The sequence below is a fragment of the Nyctibius grandis genome, chromosome Z, assembly GCF_013368605.1.
Source record: "Nyctibius grandis isolate bNycGra1 chromosome Z, bNycGra1.pri, whole genome shotgun sequence".
Taxonomy (NCBI): Eukaryota; Metazoa; Chordata; class Aves; order Nyctibiiformes; family Nyctibiidae; genus Nyctibius; species Nyctibius grandis.
Window position 1 is genome coordinate 15412847 of NC_090695.1, and position 21044 is coordinate 15433890.

At 43.8% G+C, this 21044-nt stretch overlaps 1 protein-coding gene across 1 annotated transcript in view; it reads right to left on the bottom strand.

The window, feature by feature from the left end:
• Positions 1 to 19597, bottom strand: part of HCN1 (hyperpolarization activated cyclic nucleotide gated potassium channel 1) — a 219626-nt gene extending 200029 nt beyond the window's left edge. The window contains exon 1 of the mRNA XM_068423180.1: positions 19215 to 19597. Coding sequence (XP_068279281.1) covers positions 19215 to 19597 — 383 coding nt within the window. The remainder of the gene's footprint in view (positions 1 to 19214) is intronic.
• Positions 19598 to 21044: the final 1447 nt, after the last annotated feature.

Here is a 21044-nt window from a genome sequence, read left to right on the forward strand (position 1 = left end):
CGAGCAAAGGACAGAAATTACTCTGCGCTTTCAACATCAGGGCTGAATGGTTTTGATTCCTGAGCAGATACAGGAGACGTTCAGCTACACACTCAAATATACACATTGAAAATTGTATCAGTATGATTATTGAATTGTTATTAATTTTATTAACTGAATTCATCATATCAATATGTCTAAAACATGAACTAATCAAAAACAAAATGTGCACAACACAAAATACTTTAAGAAATGAAAGAAGTAATCTTCCACAAGCTTGCTTATACTTTTCCCCATGTGCATTTATTACGAATCCCTTTTTACAGGGTGACTCACCTTAGGAGCTCTGCACTAATGAGTGGGTAGGAAGAAGACGGCTCATCTAGGAAGTTCAACATTCAGTTTTACCCTTATCTTTCAAACCATAACTTCATACACTAAAACACCTGTCCCTACCAGAAATAAAATGCACCTCTCACAGGTTTCTCCTTCCACCAGCCACATTCAGAAATCCTTATTTTTTTCATTATTCAACTTGTATCCAGATCTCTCTGCTAGCCATTTGCCTTCCACAGTATTCAAGCAGATGCAACGTAATTTTAACATTTCTTTAAAATTTCCGAATTTATATACTGCACGTTCCAGTTTTACCATCCTCTTGACAGCATAGCGCTCTGCCTGCATTGCCAAAACAAATCAGCTAATTAAGGAGTTAGACAGAGCAGTGATCAGATAGACCTGATATTCACTTGTTTAAAACAAAAAGGAAAACCCAGAAAAGTAAACAAAGCAAACAAGAAAGAGAATACATGATGTTCAAAGATGTTCTAGTTATTGGCCTAAGTAACTGTGATCTTGTTAGTTTTACCTCCACTCCTCTCGTCATCTTTTCATGCTATTTACTCTCTAACACTCCAGCAAGCTCCATGCTAGCAGGCCTGAGTGAAACCTCCTGCACTGCTGCTGGGAGCAGCTCAGCAAAGGGTGGAGGTTTGGAATACAAACCAAATTTCTGACGATATAAAATCCACCTCTGACATTTATGAACATTGGTCAGTGTAATGGAATGCGATTGCTAATGGCCCTTTTGCAATTTAATTCAATACAAGGAAATAAAGGAGTTGGGTTTTTTTTTCAATGAAATGGCTTTGGTTATTCTTAAAAAAGCAAACAATCAAACGTCTTCCAAAAAAACCCAACAAAACAACCTACATATACTTACTTATTAAATGTTTTTTTGATCTGCAAGACAGGAGATAATCTGCAATATCAAGCACTCCAAGAGATTGCCTTTACACGCAAGGAGGCCTTTTCTCCTTCCAGTACACCTTTGCCAGCAGCAGTACTGCAGGTCATATCCATTGCTTGGTTGCAATTAAAAAATGAAGTTCCATTACATTTTGTCACAGGTATACACAACACTGAAATAGATAGTCAAGATCCATTTCTAAAAGCAATATGTATTAAATTTACAAACTATGTGTTGAAAAAAGTATTTATTGAATTATGGCAGATTATTGGCATGAAATACATTTTTTAATTATTTTGTTTTAATTTAGTTGTATGAAATGGTTGTTGAGCCACTGGAAGATACTTGTTACCAAGATACAGATTAATTTAAAATTCTATCTTCATTGAGACAGAACCACCTAGAGTTGTTATACGAAATATGTATATTAGATAAAAGTTTTTTCTTCCACAGTTGCCTTTATTTTTCTTAAAAAAAAAGAGAGGAAGTCACCTTAAGCTTCAGAAAAACATGTCAGTTTTCAGCCTGAAAAATAAAAGATTGATAAAGATATTAAGATCTGAAAATTTATTAAAATTTAACCACAGGCTTTGTTATATGCTTCACCTATAAATATTTATTAGCAAAAATATAAATGGAACTATTTAATAATCTACTTCTCCACTTTATATTTTGGTAGAGTGTTTTGTTTTTCACAGTTGACTTTGAAGCGTCTTGGCACAAAAATTCTCTTTCTCCAATCTTCAGGCGTTCAAACGAAGTAGTCCATATTCCTGAACAACGGCACAGCCCTCATGCTGCTCTCGCGATCAGCCACACAGTACAGGTTAAGGGTGACAGGGAAAAGCATTTGCCTGCAAGTAAAGTTGCCTATAATCGTAGCCACTGATAAGCGGCCCTAAAATAAGCACTCAAAGAAAACTTTGGTCAGGGACCTATAACCTGAACTATAAACAACAGCAAAAGTCCCAAGGAAGCTATTTACTCCCATACAGACAGATGATTGTTGCTCTGTTACAGCAAAATAAAAAGAGCTTCCCTTTACCATGGTGAATAAAACACCAGACGTCCATCTCTATCTTCCATCCATACTCACTCAAAATGAAATTGTCTAAATATAATAAATAGGTTTCTGGCTTTAAGCAAATGAAAACATTTTACTTTGGAGATCTCAGAGGAGGTTTTAGCCACAAGCCAATATTCCTCAGAAAGACAGAATTTAATTTAGCCAAATATTTACGTTTCATTTTTGGAGGACAGTGAGTTACGAACTATTCAAACACGTTTAAGTTAAGGATGTGTAATAATTAGAACAGCCAAATAGATGTTAGTAATTCCTTGGTGGAGAACAGCAAGAAATTCAGGGTGAAAAATGATTAATAAAACTTTTCATCATAATCTTAGGAAAGATACTGATCTGTAAACTGCAAATCAAAATATATAATATGACAGAAAAGGAACATGAAGTATATTCAGATTATTCTGATACAATAGTTCTGCAAATGCATAGCACCCATGGGTGACATGTTTTAAAAATCAGATTTACCATTTATGTCTCTGTCCTGGTTTTGGCTGGCATAGAGCTAATTTTCTTCTTAGCTAGAATAGTGTTGTGGTTTGGATTTAGTATGCAAAGAATGTTGATAAAATACTGATGTTTTTAGTTGTTGCTGAGAAATCAAGGACTCTTAAACTTCCTGACAGCGGCGGCAGCAGCGAAAGCGGCGGCAGCAGCGAAAGCGGCGGCAGCGACTTGAGGTTAGTGTGGGGGCGAGGGCGACATCCGGCTTAACCGGGCGGTTTTTCGTACTCTGGGCCCCCCCTGAGCCCCCCGCGAGCATCAGCCCCGAGCTGCTTCCTCCTGACCCCGGACCCAGAGGTTCCCGGCAACGAATCAGGAGAGGAGGGGGCATAGCTGGAGGCACTGCGGGCGATTTAAGCGATTTAAACGCTCCACCCCCTGTTATCGGGTGATAAAAAGCCTCCTGGAGGACAGAGACTAGTCCCTGCCCAGAGGGGAGAGGGAGACTCAGCTGTGACTGGGTGAGTCAGTAGTGACTGGGTGTGTCCCAGGGCAGGAGAGGCTGCAGTTGTTTGCAGCTCGTTGGGGAGGGCACTGACTCCCTCCCAGTGTACAAGGCGAGGAAGGTGCCAAGGAGCTGTGAACCAGGGGTGGCACCAACAGGTATTTCCCAGTTCAGTGAAAGAACAATGGTATTTACCCGGTGGAAGAAGACCAAAATGGATGTGGGAACCCAGACAGAGCTCCCACGGAAGGAGGCGATGGTGCAGGTTGCGGGCTGCAGGGAATGCTACAGCGTCTCTGTGGTGTCAGGGGGCTGTGTGCGCTGTGAGCAAGTAGATGATCTGCTTGGCTGAGCGGCACAGCTGCAAAGTCAGGTTGAAAGGCTTCAAGCCAAAGTAGAAAGGCTTAGGAGCATTCGGGTGGCTGAAATGGAGATAGACTGGTGGAGCCAGGCTCTGCCCTCCCTGCAACAAAAATGGGAGCACCTGCCAGAGAGCTCCCAGGATCGAGGGACCCCTGTACTCTGCCTCTCTCAGGTGGAAAAAAATAACCTAGAGGAGAGGAGTGAGTGGAGGCAAGTCTAAGGCCGTGGCAAAAGGCGAGTGCCCTCCTTGCCTACCTTGCCTCCACAGGTGCCTCTGAGCAATAGATATGAAGCCCTAGTGGAATACAGCCGGTCCAACGGGGATGTGGTGGAGAGGCAACCTATATCAGAGGTCCCACCACAGTCAGAAAAACCTGACGGGCGTATAGCTACCTCCTCCACAAGGAAGAAGAGAAGAGTTTTAGTGGTTGGAGACTCCTTCCTAAAGGGATCTGAGGGCCCAATATGCAGAGCTGACCCCCATCACAGGGAGGTCTGCAGTCTGCCTGGAGCCCGAATCAGGGATATCACCAGGTAACTCCCCAACCTGGTGAAGGCCACAGACTACTACCCCCTGCTGATCTTCCAGACAGGTGGGGAAGAAGCTGCATCCCGTAGTCTGAGGGGGATGAAGAAAGACTACAAGGCCCTAGGACGGTTGGTGAAAGAGTCTGGGGCACAAGTTGTTTTCTCCTCCCTCCTTCCATTTTCAGGTGATGACGTGGGATGGAACAGTAGGATTCTCTCTATTAACGCCTGGCTACGAGACTGGTGCTACAGGCAGGGCTTTGGGTTCTTTGATAATGGATGGTTTTATAAGACACCAGGCGTGACTGTAATACATGGGAAAGGTTTATGTCGTAGGGGCAAAAGGGTTCTGGGACAGGAATTAGCAGGGCTCATTCGGAGAGCTTTAAACTAGATTCGAAGGGGGATGGGGTAGTAGCTGGGCTTGCACCACTGGGGCAATGCTCTAGTGTTGAGGTAGACCAGGAGGCCTCCCATCCCCCTGGGGTGAAATCGGTGTGCCCAGCTCGCTCCCTGAAATGCCTGTACACCAATGCACACAGCATGGGGAATAAGCAGGAGGAGTTAGAAATCCGTGTTCGGTCGGGGGGCTATGATCTAGTGGCAATTACAGAGACTTGGTGGGACGCCTCGCATGACTGGAATGTGGTCATGGATGGCGATGTCTTGTTCAGGAAAGACAGGCCGCTAAGGAGAGGTGGTGGAGTTGCTCTTTATGTGAGTGAGCAGCTAGAATGTATTGAGTTCTGTCCAGGGGCGGATCAGGAGCGAGTTGAGAGTTTGTGGGTGCGAATTAAGGGGCAGGCTGTCAGGGGTGATACTGTTGTGGGTGTCTATTACAGGCCACCGGATCAGGATGAGGAAGGTGATGAGGCCTTCTACAGGCAGCTGAGAGCAGTCTCGCAATTACAGGGCCTGGTTGTCGTGGGGGATTTCAACTACCCTCATATTTGCTGGGAGGCCTACTCAGCCAGCCATCCCCAGTCCAGGAGGTTCCTCCAGTGCATTGATGATAACTTTCTGATGCAAATGGTGGATGAGCCAACTAGGAGAGGAGCGCTGCTGGATCTGATCCTCACTAACAAGGAGGGTCTGGTTGAAGAGGTGAAGGTTGAGGGCAGCCTTGGTTGTAGTGACCATGAGATGGTAGAGTTCAGGATCTCATGTGGCAGGAACAGAATAGCTAGCAGAATTGCAACCCTGAACTTCAGGAGGGCCAACTTTGGCCTTTTCAAGCAATTGCTAGGGGAAATCCCATGGGACAGGGTACTAGAAGGTAAGGGGGCTCAAGATAGTTGGTTAGCATTCAAGGACTGCTTCTTCCGAGCTCAAGATCAGAGCATCCCAGCAGGTAGGAAGTCAAGGAAGGGTACTAGGAGACCTGCAAGGTTGAACAGGGAACTGCTGGGCAAACTCAAGTGGAAGAAGAGGGTGTACAGATCGTGGAAGGAGGGGCTGGCCACTTGGGAGGAATATAAGTCTGTTGTCAGAGGATGTAGGGAGGCAACTAGGAAAGCTAAGGCCTCCTTGGAATTAAACCTTGCAAGAGAGGTCAAGGACAACAGAAAGGGCTTCTTCAAATACATTGCAGGTAAAGTCAACACTAGAGGCAATGTAAGCCCACTGATGAATGAGGTGGGGGCCCTGGAGACAGAGGATAAAAAGAAGGCGGAGTTACTGAATGCCTTCTTTGCCTCTGTCTATACTGCTGGAGGCTGTCCTGAGGAGCCCCGGACCCCTGAGGCCTCAGAAGAAGTCAGGATAGAGGAGAAATCTGTCTTGGTTGATGAGGGCTGGGTCAGGGACCAATTAAGCAACCTGGACATCCATAAATCCATGGGCCCTGATGGGATGCACCCGCGGGTGCTGAGGGAGCTGGCGGAAGTCATTGCTAGGCCACTCTCCATCATCTTTGCTAAGTCGTGGGCAACGGGAGAGGTGCCTGAGGACTGGAGGAAAGCGAATGTCACTCCAGTCTTCAAAAAGGGCAAGAAGGAGGACCCGGGTAACTATAGACCGGTCAGCCTCACCTCCATCCCCGGAAAGGTGATGGAGCAACTTGTTCTTGGTGCTGTCTCTAGGCACATCAAGGATAGGGGGATCATTAGGGGCACTCAGCATGGCTTCACCAACGGGAAGTCTTGCTCAACCAACTTGATAGCCTTTTATGAGGATGTTACCCGGTGGATAGATGATGGTAAAGCTGTGGATGTGGTCTATCTCGATTTCAGTAAAGCGTTTGACACGGTCTCCCACAGCATCCTCGCAGCTAAACTGGGGAAGTGTGGTCTGGATGATCGGGTAGTGAGGTGGATTGCGAACTGGCTGAAGGAAAGAAGCCAGAGAGTGGTGGTCAGTGGGACAGAGTCCAGTTGGAGGTCTGTGTCTAGCGGAGTCCCGCAAGGGTCGGTACTGGGACCAGTTCTATTCAATATATTCATTAATGACTTGGATGAGGGATTAGAGTGCGCTGTCAGCAAGTTCGCTGATGACACAAAACTGGGAGGAGTGGCTGAGATGCCGGAAGGCTGCGCAGCCATTCAGAGAGATCTGGACAGGCTGGAGAGTTGGGCGGGGAGAAATTTAATGAAATATAACAAGGGCAAGTGTCGAGTCCTGCATCTGGGCAAGAACAACCCCATGTACCAGTACAAGTTGGGGACAGAGCTGTTGGAGACCAGCGTAGGGGAAAGGGACCTGGGGGTCCTAGTGGACAACAGGATGACCATGAGCCAGCAGTGTGCCCTTGTGGCCAAGAAGGCCAATGGCATCCTGGGGTGGATTAGAAGGGGTGTGGTTAGCAGGTCGAGAGAGGTTCTCCTCCCCCTCTACTCTGCCCTGGTGAGGCCGCATCTGGAGTATTGTGTCCAGTTCTGGGCCCCTCAGTTCAAGAAGGACAGGGAACTGCTAGAGAGAGTCCAGCGCAGAGCCACGAAGATGATTAAGGGAGTGGAACATCTCCCTTATGAGGAGAGGCTGAGGGAGCTGGGTCTCTTTAGCTTGGAGAAGAGGAGACTGAGGGGTGACCTCATTAATGTTTAGAAATATGTAAAGGGCAAGTGTCAAGAGGATGGAGCCAGGCTCTTCTCAGTGACATCCCTTGACAGGACAAGGGGCAATGGGTGCAAGCTGGAACACAGGAGGTTCCACTTAAATTTGAGGAAAAACTTCTTTACGGTGAGGGTGACTGAACACTGGAACAGGCTGCCCAGAGAGGTTGTGGAGTCTCCTTCTCTGGAGACATTCAAAACCCGCCTGGACGCGTTCCTGTGTGATATGGTCTAGGCAATCCTGCCCCGGCAGGGGGATTGGACTAGATGATCTTTCGAGGTCCCTTCCAATCCCTAACATTCTGTGATTCTGTGATTCTGTGATTCCCATGCTTTACTAGTGTGCAGGTGCCCAAGAAGGTGGGAGGGAGCACAGCCGGAGCGACGGATCCAAACTGGCCAATGGGATATTCCATATCATGCAATGTCATGCTCAGTACATACATAAGGGTTGGCCGGGAAGTTGCTCACTCTCTCCCGGGATTGCAGTTTCAGGATTTCTCTCCTCTGGGATCGCTAGCCAGAGACGGGCTGGGCATTGGTCAGCGGGTGGTGAGCAGTTGCACTATGCATCCCTTGTTTGTATATTTTTATTTTTATTATTATTATTATTATATTCAATTATTAAATTGTTTTCATCTCAACCCATGAGTCACTTTACCTTTACCTTTCCAATTCTCTCCCCCGTTCCCTGGGGGGTGGCACAGCGAGTGCGCCAGCTGCTGTGTGGTATTTAGCTGCCTGCCAGGTCAAACCACGACAGGCTCCTTATGGCTAAAATTCTGAAAGATCTTCAGGCACAGAGTCCAGATGCTTGCAAGTATCTAGGTCCCTAGCTTGTTCTGAAATCCAAAGACAGATAGGCTGCTGACTTCCATTTTGGATCTTCATCTCACATCCTATAAATTTTTACACTGTGCAGAGCACTAGGTAAAACTGACATTTTCAAAGCCATTCCAGAAATGGAAAAGTTCGTACTGGAAACATGAAACCAAGTTAAATATCATATTCCATTTGCTCATTTTGCCAGTGGCATAAAATGAGTGTGTACATTCAATGTTAAGATGAGCTGCTATTCAGTGACACTTCAGGAAATTACAAGTCAGTAGACCCAGCAGGAACATCTGCTACCGTTTTATGCAGGTTCATGGTACCTGCGTTCCTGGGCTATCAAGCTAGCTCTCCTTCCCTGAAGCAAGTCTGAACTCTGTCGCACTTTGAGGAACAAGTGTGGGAGTGAAAGTTCACCGCAGCTTTCCCATCCCTTCCACAGAAAGATAAATTTGGTCTAGCCTGTGGAGAACATAAAAGTTGTCTGCGGTTTAGAAATTATAGAAACAACCATGGTCACATTGAGGAACGTTCATAGAGTCCTGGGGAATGAGGAGGGGGGTGGTGGAAATTGCTGAATAACACTGACAGGTCGTATAATACTGCAGGAGTATTCCTCAGACCTGTCTTAACGAGAATCATCTCTCGACAAAAGAAAATTAGCCTGCATGTGAAGGACAGAGCACAGTGTACAGGCAGACTACAGAAAAGTCTACCTTTAGGAAGCAAGAACAGAGGACAGTTTAAAGGGAAGCAAGAAATTTTAAACTCATAGCTAAGAGCTTTAAATAGCAAACTAAAACCAAACAAACTTAATGGAATTCAGACATCATTTATGTCGTGTTTAGTTCCCATCTAAGTAATATACATATGAATTAATACAATTATTAGGTCCTGGATTTAATTCTTTTCAACATCAAAAACCTTGAAATTGTTTTTAGATTTCTTCTTCCGTTTCAGAGAGATCAGCCATCATAATAAATTCACTACTTCAATAAATACACAATAAGAACACATACAAATCCTACTTAACTTTTCAACACTCCACAGTATATCACTGCATTTAATGTTCTGTTCCAAATTTCAAAACGCACATTTAAGTTAGTAAAAACATGTATTTCAGATATTTACTGACAGAATGCATGCAATTAAAAGTCAGGTTTGCTCATGTGGGCACCTAAATTAGGTTACTTATCTCTCACTTGTCCCACACATGCAACGTTTATTGCTTAATAAGCCATCGGATTTTAGACAGTTTGGATTTTGACCCTTTTTAAATGATCTGTTAGATTGCCTACCATCTGGCAGTGCTTACTCTTTGATACCACACTCCCTTTACATTACAGAAGTGTGTTTCTTATATCTTTAATGTGATAGATGTGTGCAACACTATAATTCCCAAGCTGGCAATAAACGGGCTGAGGGGACAATTTCAGCAAAGTATCTTGTTACTATGTCTACGGTAACAGCATGTTCAATTGCATCAGGTTGCAATTCTCAACAGAAAGCTGCCAACCTGCCCAAGTCATAGGAAACAGAAAATGTACATACAATTGTAGTTTTTTTTAATTATTACAAGGTATTTATTTAAAAACTCCAAGACACTATGAAGAATACCTAGGCTAACTTCTCCCTGCTAGTTTGAACAAACAGGTCAGTATCTCCTAGCTAACAGACTCAGTAAGAATTGAAAACTACATAGAAGAGCTAACAAATTAAAAAAAAAAATCAATGCATCATTCCCATTTATATAAAGGAATTCATTATATCTTCAGGAAGAGATGTAGGAAGGAGAAGGAAAAACAGAATGAGGGAAAAGAGAAGTTGTTTTTAAAAAAAAAAAAATCTGTCACGGCCTACATCACCATGCTTTTGCTAACTTTCAAATAAGAACTGCAAGCTGCCTATAGCAGGATTTCACTACCTGAAAATTAGACCATAAGAAATGCTATAAATAAAAGACAAAAAAAGCAGGATTCAGTATTTAGGCAGTCACGTAGATAACAGTTTCCATGAACAGTGAACACACAGCTCTGAAAAACAGGACATCTCTGAAGTATACTTGGCAAGGTGGGCAACGAGAAAGGTACCCAGTTATTAACTGAAGCTTGAGGGATATGCTTGATTTATTTTGCTGCTTATGTTTTGTTTCCAAGTTTGTGTCTAACAGACTAATGCCTAGTTGGAAAACGGAATCTTTGTGTTACTACTGAGCTTGTCTGGCACTAAAGACAAGGTGAACCAGAGTGACAGACAAGCTTGGCTGTTATCCTCACACAGAAATCAAGTGCAAACAAACCCATATGCAATCATCCCAAGGAACCTGTAGCCCAGGATGTGTTTGTGGAACCCACAAGCTTGCAAGTGTGTACTGTCAGGCAGTTATAAGATGTTTTAGGGGGTAGTATTACCTACTTCTGGTTTCATAGTAATTTCTCTACCCAGAAGAAATCGTAACTCTTCTGGAATGAACAGGTAGACAGAAGTCACTCAAGAGCCTGATGGAAAACCTCTCAGTAGTCATGTGAAAGTTTGATTGCATCCCCATGGTTTTGCAGCCATACATTTATTCCATCTCCTGGGTAGAGTTGGATAGATCTTACACCATGTATCTTCTAAAAGTTCTGTGTGTTTTCCATAGCTTTGACCTACAGCAAGTTAGAAAAATCATTTATCATTAGGATCCTATGATATATTACCCTAATCTGCTGCAATCTACAGATTTGCTTAACGTCAGATCATATCAGAACCACACTGCCTGTTGCTGCAGTCATGCCATAAAGATTGGTGCTTCCTGGAGGATATAGGTAGATCCAACAGAACCAGACAAGGAAATGTCAATACTTCCATACTTTACTCTGCTGACAGAAGAGAAAAAAAATGGAGGCAACCAGAGTATGCTACGTGTAGAATTGGAGGATTTGGTATTGTGAGGGCACATTTTATTTCTGTGGGGCTTTTCACATACTGGAGCTTTAGCGCAAGTGTAAGCTTCAGTGGATTTCAGACTGAGAATTGGATGAAAAAGAATAATACTACCTAAAAAAAAACCCCTGCAGTCAAAACAATTTTTATGTATATTGGCTATTTTATATTACATCATTTAAAACAAATAAACAAAAAAAACCAAAAAAAACAAAAAAACCCCAAATAAACAAAAAAAAAAACCTAGCTTTGACTGTGAGCATAAAGCTCAGTTGAAAAAAAATTATCTTAATAAGAATTTTTAATAAATATGATATTTTTAGAGATAGAAAATTTATTAATAATCAGCAGCATGGGAAATTCCAATAGTGTACCAAATTATCTGTTAAATAACGTGCTTCATTAGATAAGATATCCACATAAACAAGATAGAAGTTAATAAAATAAGAGGAAAATCCTATCCTTGGCTACATGGTGCAACTCCAGTTGTGGGAACTTCACTGGCATAAATAAAATAAGGGTTTGGGGGTTGTTTTGTTGTTTTTTTTTTAATATAGAATGGGAACAGACTGCATTTCCTTTGTAATCAAATGAACATTCTGAACACAAGTTTACTCCAGACTTATTCCAGTTGCACTGCAAACCAAGGCAATAAGATTATTGCAAAATATCATGCAGCTTGCCTGAATCTGACTGTCATCAGATTAAAAGATATTAGCAGAGATTTTATGGAAGCTAAATGACAGTGTCATTGAGGTAGTATTGACATTGACTCCAGCTGATACAGTTTTCGGTCATTAACATACCTTACTATGTGTCTAGAACGAGCCCTCCAATAATTAGAGCTGAATACACTACGATTTTTAAAATTAAATCATGCCTCTGGGAAAGAATCAGGGAATAGACAGCTAAAGGACTTTCAAGCAATTAATGAGAACTGTACTGTCAGGTTAAAAATTAAACATTGCAAAGTAGGTTAAAAGTTTCCTCTCTCAGAAATTGTATGTTGACATAGAAGACAGCTCTCGGGCATGGTGTTGAGGGAAAGCAGTTATTTACAACCAAATGAAGTAAATTTCTCCACTAATTTTCATATTGTACCCTCCTCTCTAAAAATAGTATTTTGCCTTCTATACCTTTAAACTGAGACTCTCAAAAAAAGCTGACAAAGTCTAATTAAATATTACAATGTCACCGATCTTAGATACGTAGGCAGAAATGCAGAGGTAAAGATTCATACTTTTAAAGTGACCTCTGATTTCATATGTCTCTATTTCCGCTACTCGAGGCTGAACAAACAGAAACTGAGCCACTCCAATTTTAACTTGATTATATAACCATAAAAAAGCCTAAGCAACCTATCAAACATTATGAATTTTTTATTTAGATTTGTAGCCACCAAAACCCCCAAACCAAATCCCAAATCCAGACCTTTATTTACTACTCCATGCTTTTACATAGTATTCCAATTCACAGTCCCGTCCATATACTCAAGTCCAAGAAACCTAATATAAAGAAAAAACTTTTACTGACTCAATTATAAGCATCGCTTATTTTGATGCGCTAACAAAGAAAGTGCCAGTACACATCCAAAAATGTGTAGTCTTGCTAAAATAATCAATGGGAATATCAGAATCAGTACTTTCTCCTCACAGGCCCAAGCATGATGCTGATTGTATGAGAACTAAATTTTGATAAGTATATATATATAGGTAATATTAATCAAGCGCTTTTTTCTCACTGCAGTCAAAACAAAAAAATCAGAAAACTAAAGAGGAAGTCTCATACTGATATTGAGCATCCCAGGCTGAAGTTTAAAGACTTGCATATAACTCCCCCAAAACATATTATTTTGGATAACTCATAGGAATTCTGTAACATTTTTGGTTTATTTTGTTTTTTTTAAACATATCTCAAAATAATGATGAACATATTTGCCTTTATTTAGATTGTGAAGAAGGTGAATATTCTAAAATAAAGCATCTTCCAGAAAAAAATGTACTTATGTACTTCTTCATAGGTGCTGCCAGTGATCTTCAAAACATCCCAAGTTAAATTAAAAGTACCTCAGAGAACTGAGGAATTATTTGAGTTACGCTTACTGAGATCTTCCTCTGCTATAAACTTTATTGTATGTTCAAGTATATAAAATGTCAAAAGTGTGAAAGAAAATACAATGAATAGACAGTTATTCTGGGACTAGAATGGACGTAATGAAAATTGGGAAATGCGCAACATATACGTGAGCTCAAACTATGCATTAGTATTCTACATTATCTAGAGACAGAAGGATGTCTTATCAAGAGAATTAATTGCTTTCCTTGAACAAACAAAGGAATAATCCTTCCCACATCGCTTGGAGGTCCGTAAGGTGAGTGGCTGCTGCACCATCCTCAGGTGGACTCAGCTGGCTTGCTTTTGCAGTTCTTGAAGAAAATCTCCAAGGGCACAAGAGCAGATGGCCCTCATGAGCCCAAAAGCACAACATGCACCTCCACATATCCATTTTCACTCATACATGCTTACAACTGGTACAAAAACAAACGCCAGTAGGTACCTTTAGTCAGCTAGATTTCATTACAAATGAATCAGTAACAGTCAATAACAAGATATTATTCAATATTAAAAATAACAGGAACCGAAGTTGAAAAACAACCTAATGCATTTCCGGCCCATATTCGACACCAAAGCATTTCCAGTAGAATATTTTATTGCTTATTTTGGTCCTGCTTCCTAAACGTCTGATTTACATACTTGTTGCTGCAATTCCACCCCATTACTTCTATGTAATTTCTTTCCTCTTTGTAACATCCGTTTATGCATTTGAGGATTGTTATCATATTTCTCTTCAGCCTGCCTTTATGGGAGTTGTCTTTTACCTGGGGAACTATTGCAAAGCTTAATATATAACTTACTGTCAGAAAGAATTTTCAGACATTATAAATGCATTATTTAGATTAATGTTACAATTTTGTCATTTTATCCTTTGAGGTATTTACAGAAGTAAAGTGCTAAAATTTTTTGAATGCAGCAAATAAAAAGCCAAGCACTACTAATAATCTTTTTAATACTAAATGGTTATCTATGTTTAGTCATGTACAGAGTGAATGTTCAAGTAATAGGAATAGTTTAACTGCACAAAGTTTTTCTTTAATGGAAATAAAAGTTATAGTCGCCACAATAGTATTTGAAAATGATACATGAAAGATAGCCCTAGCTAAAACTGTGCTTCAGCCATAAAAACATAAATATTTTTTTTAAAAAAAGAAATCTATTTGAATCCCTGATTATCAGTTTATTAGCAAATAATTCAAAAGTCTGAATACTGTAAGAAAACCTCATAATGCATCCTGAGCAACAAGACTGAGATGACTGCCTTGAGAATCCAAAACTACAGACATTTCTTACTCCTACACTACCAGTGACATATTGTATCCATTAAAACCCACACTAATTTGTATGTGATCTATTTAATATAAACCAACATTATTTATATAGTTAATTTAGTACACATATATCTATATCAATTACGTTTAAGTATGATACAACACACTTTGTCTTCATTGCATATAGCATTACCTTCCAAATCTACTGCTCTATATAAACCTAAGTATGTAACAGCTCACAAACAGATAAATCTCATTAGCTTCAACTGAGACATTACATACATGTGACAAAAGAGAGGGACAAAGTGCTTACCCTAAGCTTCTTAAAATATAAGTGATAGGTATAACACGTAAAGTGAAGACCGGTCCCAAAGAAGAACAGCTTTTAAACCAAAGCATGCACAAATTTTAGAAATATGTATGTGAGCTGCACATATAACATGCACAGTTTACCATGTTAGGGTGACGGCTGGTGGTCAAAGGACAGTCCAAAAGATAGGTACAAATTAAAAAGAAAATTGATTCATAAGGGAAACCTAAGTTCAAAATGGAGAGAAGTATAATAAAAGCATGAGGCACACTAATACGTTGCAATTATGACTTACAGTTTGGCACACACTTAATTGAAAAATTAACTTGCACGTGTGCATGACAACGTGTATGGGTTGCATTAAACTGGACAAATAAATGAATGGATTTTAATAGCAACAGACACAGAAATATTCTTCTGTACGTACCTAGATGTACACATGCAAATATTATTGTGTCTTTCACCCTGATTAAAACCCATTGAAACCTGACATTAATTTTACTTACAGGGTAGCATCAATAGAGCTTTCTATGCTTTATAAAGATTTATATGATAAACCTCATACGTTTAAGTGATAACCCTCAAATGTGTATACAAAAAGGTTTTGCAACTGGAATGCCACACATGTTAAAAAAATTTGGCATACCTCTACTCTTCACTGTGCTCCGAAATTTTCTGTTCAAATTTTAGAATTAGCTCTGCTTTTACTTTTTCTGTCATCAGTAAAATAAGGCTTTGTGCTCCTTGAATAGATGAGAAGTTACCCAGAGATATTATCTCGACATAAAATGTCAATAGTTTTTTGCTATTGTTGCACATCAGTTCATACTTTGTATTCTTCCACACAGGAAAAAGACTTTCAGCACTGCCTGCACTGCACCTCCTTATCCGCTACTCTGCCAGACAACTCCACATCACAGTCTTACTCCACTTTATCTTGAAGCCAATTAAAATTCTTGTCCCCACTTCCAGTCAAAGGCTGCTCCCAAACATCAAACTGAGAACTGTAACCATCAGGGTGCAAATGCTACATTGACTTATACATGTATCATTCCCACTCAGTCTTTCGCATACATTGCTATGTCTGGTCAAAAGATGTCCCTCTGGTGTGACTCTGGAGGTAGTAACTCTGTTTTCTTTTTTAGATTGCTGACCACAGATGCCCTAGCTGATGTGGTCATAAAACCAAGATTTCCATGACAGCGTGAGTTTCTCTGTGTACCCATTGACGGGGAGGGAGGGAAACGCTACAGGGTCAGTCGGACCAACAGCCCAGGAATGTGCAAGACCTACAAGCGTTAAAGAAATTTCTGATGTGCCGAAGGACACTGAGTAATTAATCCTCTGAAAAATCAGCCACGTAATTTCTGCTAATACCGGGAGGCTGTAACATATAAAAGTCACCCAAAGCCCATGCCCACCACAACTCTGCTATAAAATGAGTGAAACGCGTATGGCAGCAACAGCAGAACCATGTGCTGTTGCTCCCATCTCCCGCTGGCTTCATGCTGCTCTCATCCAGCAGATGAGAGGCCACAGGACTGGATGGGCGATGCTCTCCCGCGGCTCATTCTTCCACACATGAGTAGGTATGGCCAGAGGCACTTGGTATCTCACAGAATGCACGCAGGACTTCAATAAACTCTAACCAAAACACTGACAATAAATTCACTATCATGAGTCATGCAATTACACAGAATTGTTGTCCAAGTTTAGAAACACAGTAATCACAGCTGCAAAGAGATAAACAGAGGTCTTATGCTGGGTTTGATGTGTATTAGGTGCTCGGTTTACATAACAGCTTCCAAATTAGACATTAACCTCAGAAGACTGGGAAAAGACACCCGGGAACAAAACGGTCCCCTTGTGGAAAAATTATGTAATATTTATTGAATTTAATCCTCCAAGGGTGTATCTGCCTGATGAAGAGCCAATTCTTCCCTGAAACACAGGCAGGGCAGAAAGACGTAAAACTAGAGACCAAGCCCCCCAAGGATGCGAGTAACTGATTCACAAAGCACCGAGTTTACAGCCACAGCTTCCACTCTGTTCATACCAAAAAAAGGGGGTAGGAGGGCACAGGGATGCTGCCTGCCCCCCCCCAAAAAAGACCCAGCAAAATGTTGTTCATTGTAGATTATCATACAAAGTTTTATAAAAATCACGAGAATGAGGTCAAGAAATGTAACCAAATGCATCAAAGTATCCCAGCAAATGCATACAAGCACCCAAAACTAGAAAAACAAAAATAAATGAAAGTCCACAGGAACCTGTACCAGAATTTTCCCACGTCTTACATGGTTAACCCAATATTCTCCTAAGTGTGCCTATATTTAAAATTTACTGTGATATCCTTTTTTATATGTGCCACAAACACCCTAATAATAGCTAAATTTACAAACTTATTCTAAATCTTCCCACTCAGATACTGTAAAATATTCAGGTTTTTACCTTTTTCATGCTATTTTGGTAGGAAATTTAGTTCTTTCCCTTGGTGGTATCAACATTAACACAGTGCAATTAGAATACCCGTGTGTCTTCGGTTGCTTTAAGGCTTGTCTACACACAAGCATTATATTGTTACAAAATCACATGCAAAAATAAATCAAAACAATTCTGTCATTACATACACATTTATTCTGGTACAGAGACACTTGTGAGGAGGCACTTGCTAGCATTGTTGCAATTCCCATATAGAGAGATGGATGTACTATATAGTACAACTTCTTCACCCGTTTCTACAAACACTGCCACCCAAAAAGTACCATTATACAGTTGCAATTATTTCAGGAAAAACAACATAAACATCCTGTATTTCTCACTGAAACAGTCCTAGTGGCTAAAAAATTGGGTCTGGATCAGGCCACACCATTCCAAGACAAATGAAAGGCTATGAACTTTATTTAAAAACAAACACCCCCATTCTAATAAAATAAAAACATAATAAAAGTCCCCAAAAATACAGTTAATTTAAGAATATGCAGACAACAGGACTGAAAAGGATGTAGTGTTGTTTACTCCTACTGAAGAAAATAAGTAAACACATGCTACGGTCTCTAAATGTTCCCACAGGAAGAATTAGGACAGAATTATAAGATATTTCTGTAACAGAAACAGAACCAACACACCTAACACCCATTTCACATATCAGCTTAAAAAGTCACATGCTGCACAATTTGATGCATAACCTTCTATGGCCAAAATTTCATTGGGTTGTGCACCTTGCTCAGAAACCAACCTTACAGTAAAATGAGGGAATTTACTTGCAAGAATAATCTCATTCATTTTAATGGAATCCTCATGTGAATAAAGTTACTCATGCACACACACGGGTAAGTAAGAAGCTATCAGACCCCTCTAATCCCCTACACATGCTACCACAGCACCAGATGTGACCTGCTACATCCCTCTCTGGCTGGCAGAAAGGGAGTGGGTGGACTCTTGGCTCTCTCCCCCCTTAGTGCACCTGCGAGTGCAGCTGAGCTGGCATGCCAGGGGGAAAAGGTACTCCAGGAAAAGAACAAGTGCAGCTCATTGCCTCCAGGGAGCCAGGAAAAAAGGAGGGATTTGAAGCATGATTTCAAGTCATAACTGAGTGCTGCCCTCCTCCTCCACTCTTGTAAGCTGTACTGCTCTTGGGCTCAACTGCAAGGTGCTAGCACACTTCACTGTGTAACACCTCACTCTGAATAGTCCTGCACAAACTTGGACTTTGGCACTATTTCCTCCTCTTCCCACTGGAAGGGAGGAATGTTCTATTTAACCTACTTTTTCGTAGAAGATCCATGTAACGTTCTGGATTTTCCTTTTTTAAACATGGTCTCCAGTGCAATTCACTTATTGTATACACGCAGGCTGTTCAATCCAAGCCGTTGATTAAATATGCTTAATGATACTGATAGTTCTTCAGCAAATATAGACAGTGCTAAATTTACAAAGGCATCCAGCCAGCTGGCATAGAGAACACAATGAAATAATTCTTCACTTAAAATGTAATTTTAGAGGGAAATATATCTTCCGAGGAATTTCTTTGCACTGCTTTTCATATGAATATTCGAATCTGGCATACCTTCAAACTTACTGTGAAAGCAACGCTGATTTAGCATCACATTTACCCCTCTACCTATGAAAACTTAAGTTTCCCACACAGCCTTAGCTTGAATAAAGTTATTTTCCTACAACTCTGACCGAGACAGTGCTTCCTTCACGCAACCCCTTGAACAACTCAGGTGCTCAGGAAGGGGCCGGCGCGCACACTCCGCGGACCCCGGGATTTTATTGATGTCGTTGCACGCTGCTCTCACGCCGGCGAGCTCTCCCGCCCCGGGGCAGGGCCGTGACCCGCTCCGGCGGCGCTGCCAGCCCGAGGGACGCGGCTCGCCCGGGACGGACCCGCTGCGGGCAGCGCCCGGCCGACGCGGGGGCCTGCGGGTCCATCCCGGGTGCAGCACGCTGGAGAGCGCCGGGCCGGGAAAACCAGCACCGGCTTCCAGCCCCTTCCCCTCCCTCCCGGGCCGGAACCCGCCGAAGTTTGCGGCGGGAGCCCCGCCACCGCCGGCGGCTCACCTGAAGTCGCTGTAAGGGTGGATGATCCAGAACCCCGCAGTTTTAACCCTTTCTTGCTCCTTCTCCACCGCCTTCTGGCTGCCGAACATGCGCAGGGAGAATTTGTTGACCCCCGGTTGCAGCATGGAGGTAAACTGCCGCTGCATGAAGCCGTACGACCGCCGGGAGCCCTCGGCATCCTCGAAGCCCACCACGGGCTCCTCGCCCCCGCCGCCGTCCACTTTGAAGCACACCGAGTTGCCATGCTCCTTCACGCCGCCGCTGCGCCCGCCGCCGGGGCTGCTCTGGGCTTTCTCCGCCGGGGCCGCCGGCTTGGCTGGGAAAGCGTTAGCGCTGCCATCGTCCCGGCTGCCGGCAGAGGAGCTGCGCTTCCCAGCCTCCATGCTGCGGGGCGGGCGCGCCCCAGCCGCCGGAGAGCGCCGGGAAGCCTCGCCGCCGCCGGTGCCCTTCAGCGGCTCGGCTGGGCTGGGCTGGGCTGGGCGCTGGGCTGGGCTCAGCTCCGCGCCGCCGCGCCGCCCGGCATGACCAGCGCCGCCGACTCTGAGCCGCGCTCCCGCGCAGAGCTGGCACCGCTTCCCCTCGCCCGCCCCCTGCCGGCGGCCGCGCCGCACGCCTGACATTGAGCGCCCCGGAGTCCTTGAGGGGCTGAGGCTCCTGGGCCCAGGGGAGGGGAGGAGCCGGCGGGGCGGTGCGGGGGGGGAGGCGAGATCTGCCCTCGGGGGGGTGGCGAGCGTGGGCTGCCGCCGGGCGTGCAGCGGTCGCGGGGCGGGGTGGAGCGGGGCGGGGGACCCGGCCGTGCCCGGCCGCTCTTACGCCACATGGCGGCAGCGGCGGGTGTCGCGCGGGACGAGCTGAGGCGGGGGCCGCGGGGCGGAGGGGAAGGGAGGAGGTGAGAGGGACTCCCCGGCGGCCCTGCCTCCGCCTCCGGCCGACATACAGTAACACAGGGCGGGGGTCGATGTTTCACCTCGGGCGAAGCGAGGGGCGAGGCACGGGGTGCTGGCGTGCCTCCACACCCAGAGCGGGAAACGGTGGCTCGGAGTGGTGCTGTGGAGAGGTCGCACAGGCTCGCCTGTGTCTTGCAAAGCCTCCCTGGTGCTTCCCCGGGAGGAGACTGACTGGAAGAGAGCAAGAGGCGGGGGTCTGCCTGGTCATGGCGCCGAGCGACGGCACTGGAGATAGCAGAGGCGTTTGGGGCTCATAGTGCTGAAAACGAAGTCGGAAGCTGCCCTTACTGGTGCGGTGCGCACGTGACAGCGAGGAAGGTGGAGGAGGAGGTGTGAGCGAGGAGGGAAGGGCAGGTTTTGAGTGACATTCATTTTCACGCACAAAACAGTTTGCTCAGCTTAGACAGCATCTCCCAGCCTCAGAACGGCTGCTTCCCTCTTCCTGGACCTTACGCCGACCGAAAATGCAGGGCCGAGCGTGTGAGCGTAGGGGCGCATGACGCGTGGGCCCATGTGCGCGCAGCTGGAACGTGCCACCGTGTGAGTCCCGCTGGGAGGGCCACACCGCCGTGAGCACCCGCCTGTCTCTCTGCAAGGCGTGAAATGAGCCGTGTACCCAAGTGGGGAGACAAGCTTTTCACTTATGCCAAGAGGTGATTTTGGTTTTGTTTGTGTGTAAACAGGGATCTGGAGTGTGTGTTCAGCTTGCTCCAGTTCACACTGAAGTATGTCACTTATAGTTAAGAAGCCTCCAGGAGACAGAGAAGAGGCTGTTGGACAGGAGGGAAGCAGGAGGTATTTCTAGCTCCCGATACTCTAGTTACACTCAAAGGAAATAGGATATGTATTGCCTTGGGTATCCCTACACACATTATCCTAATGA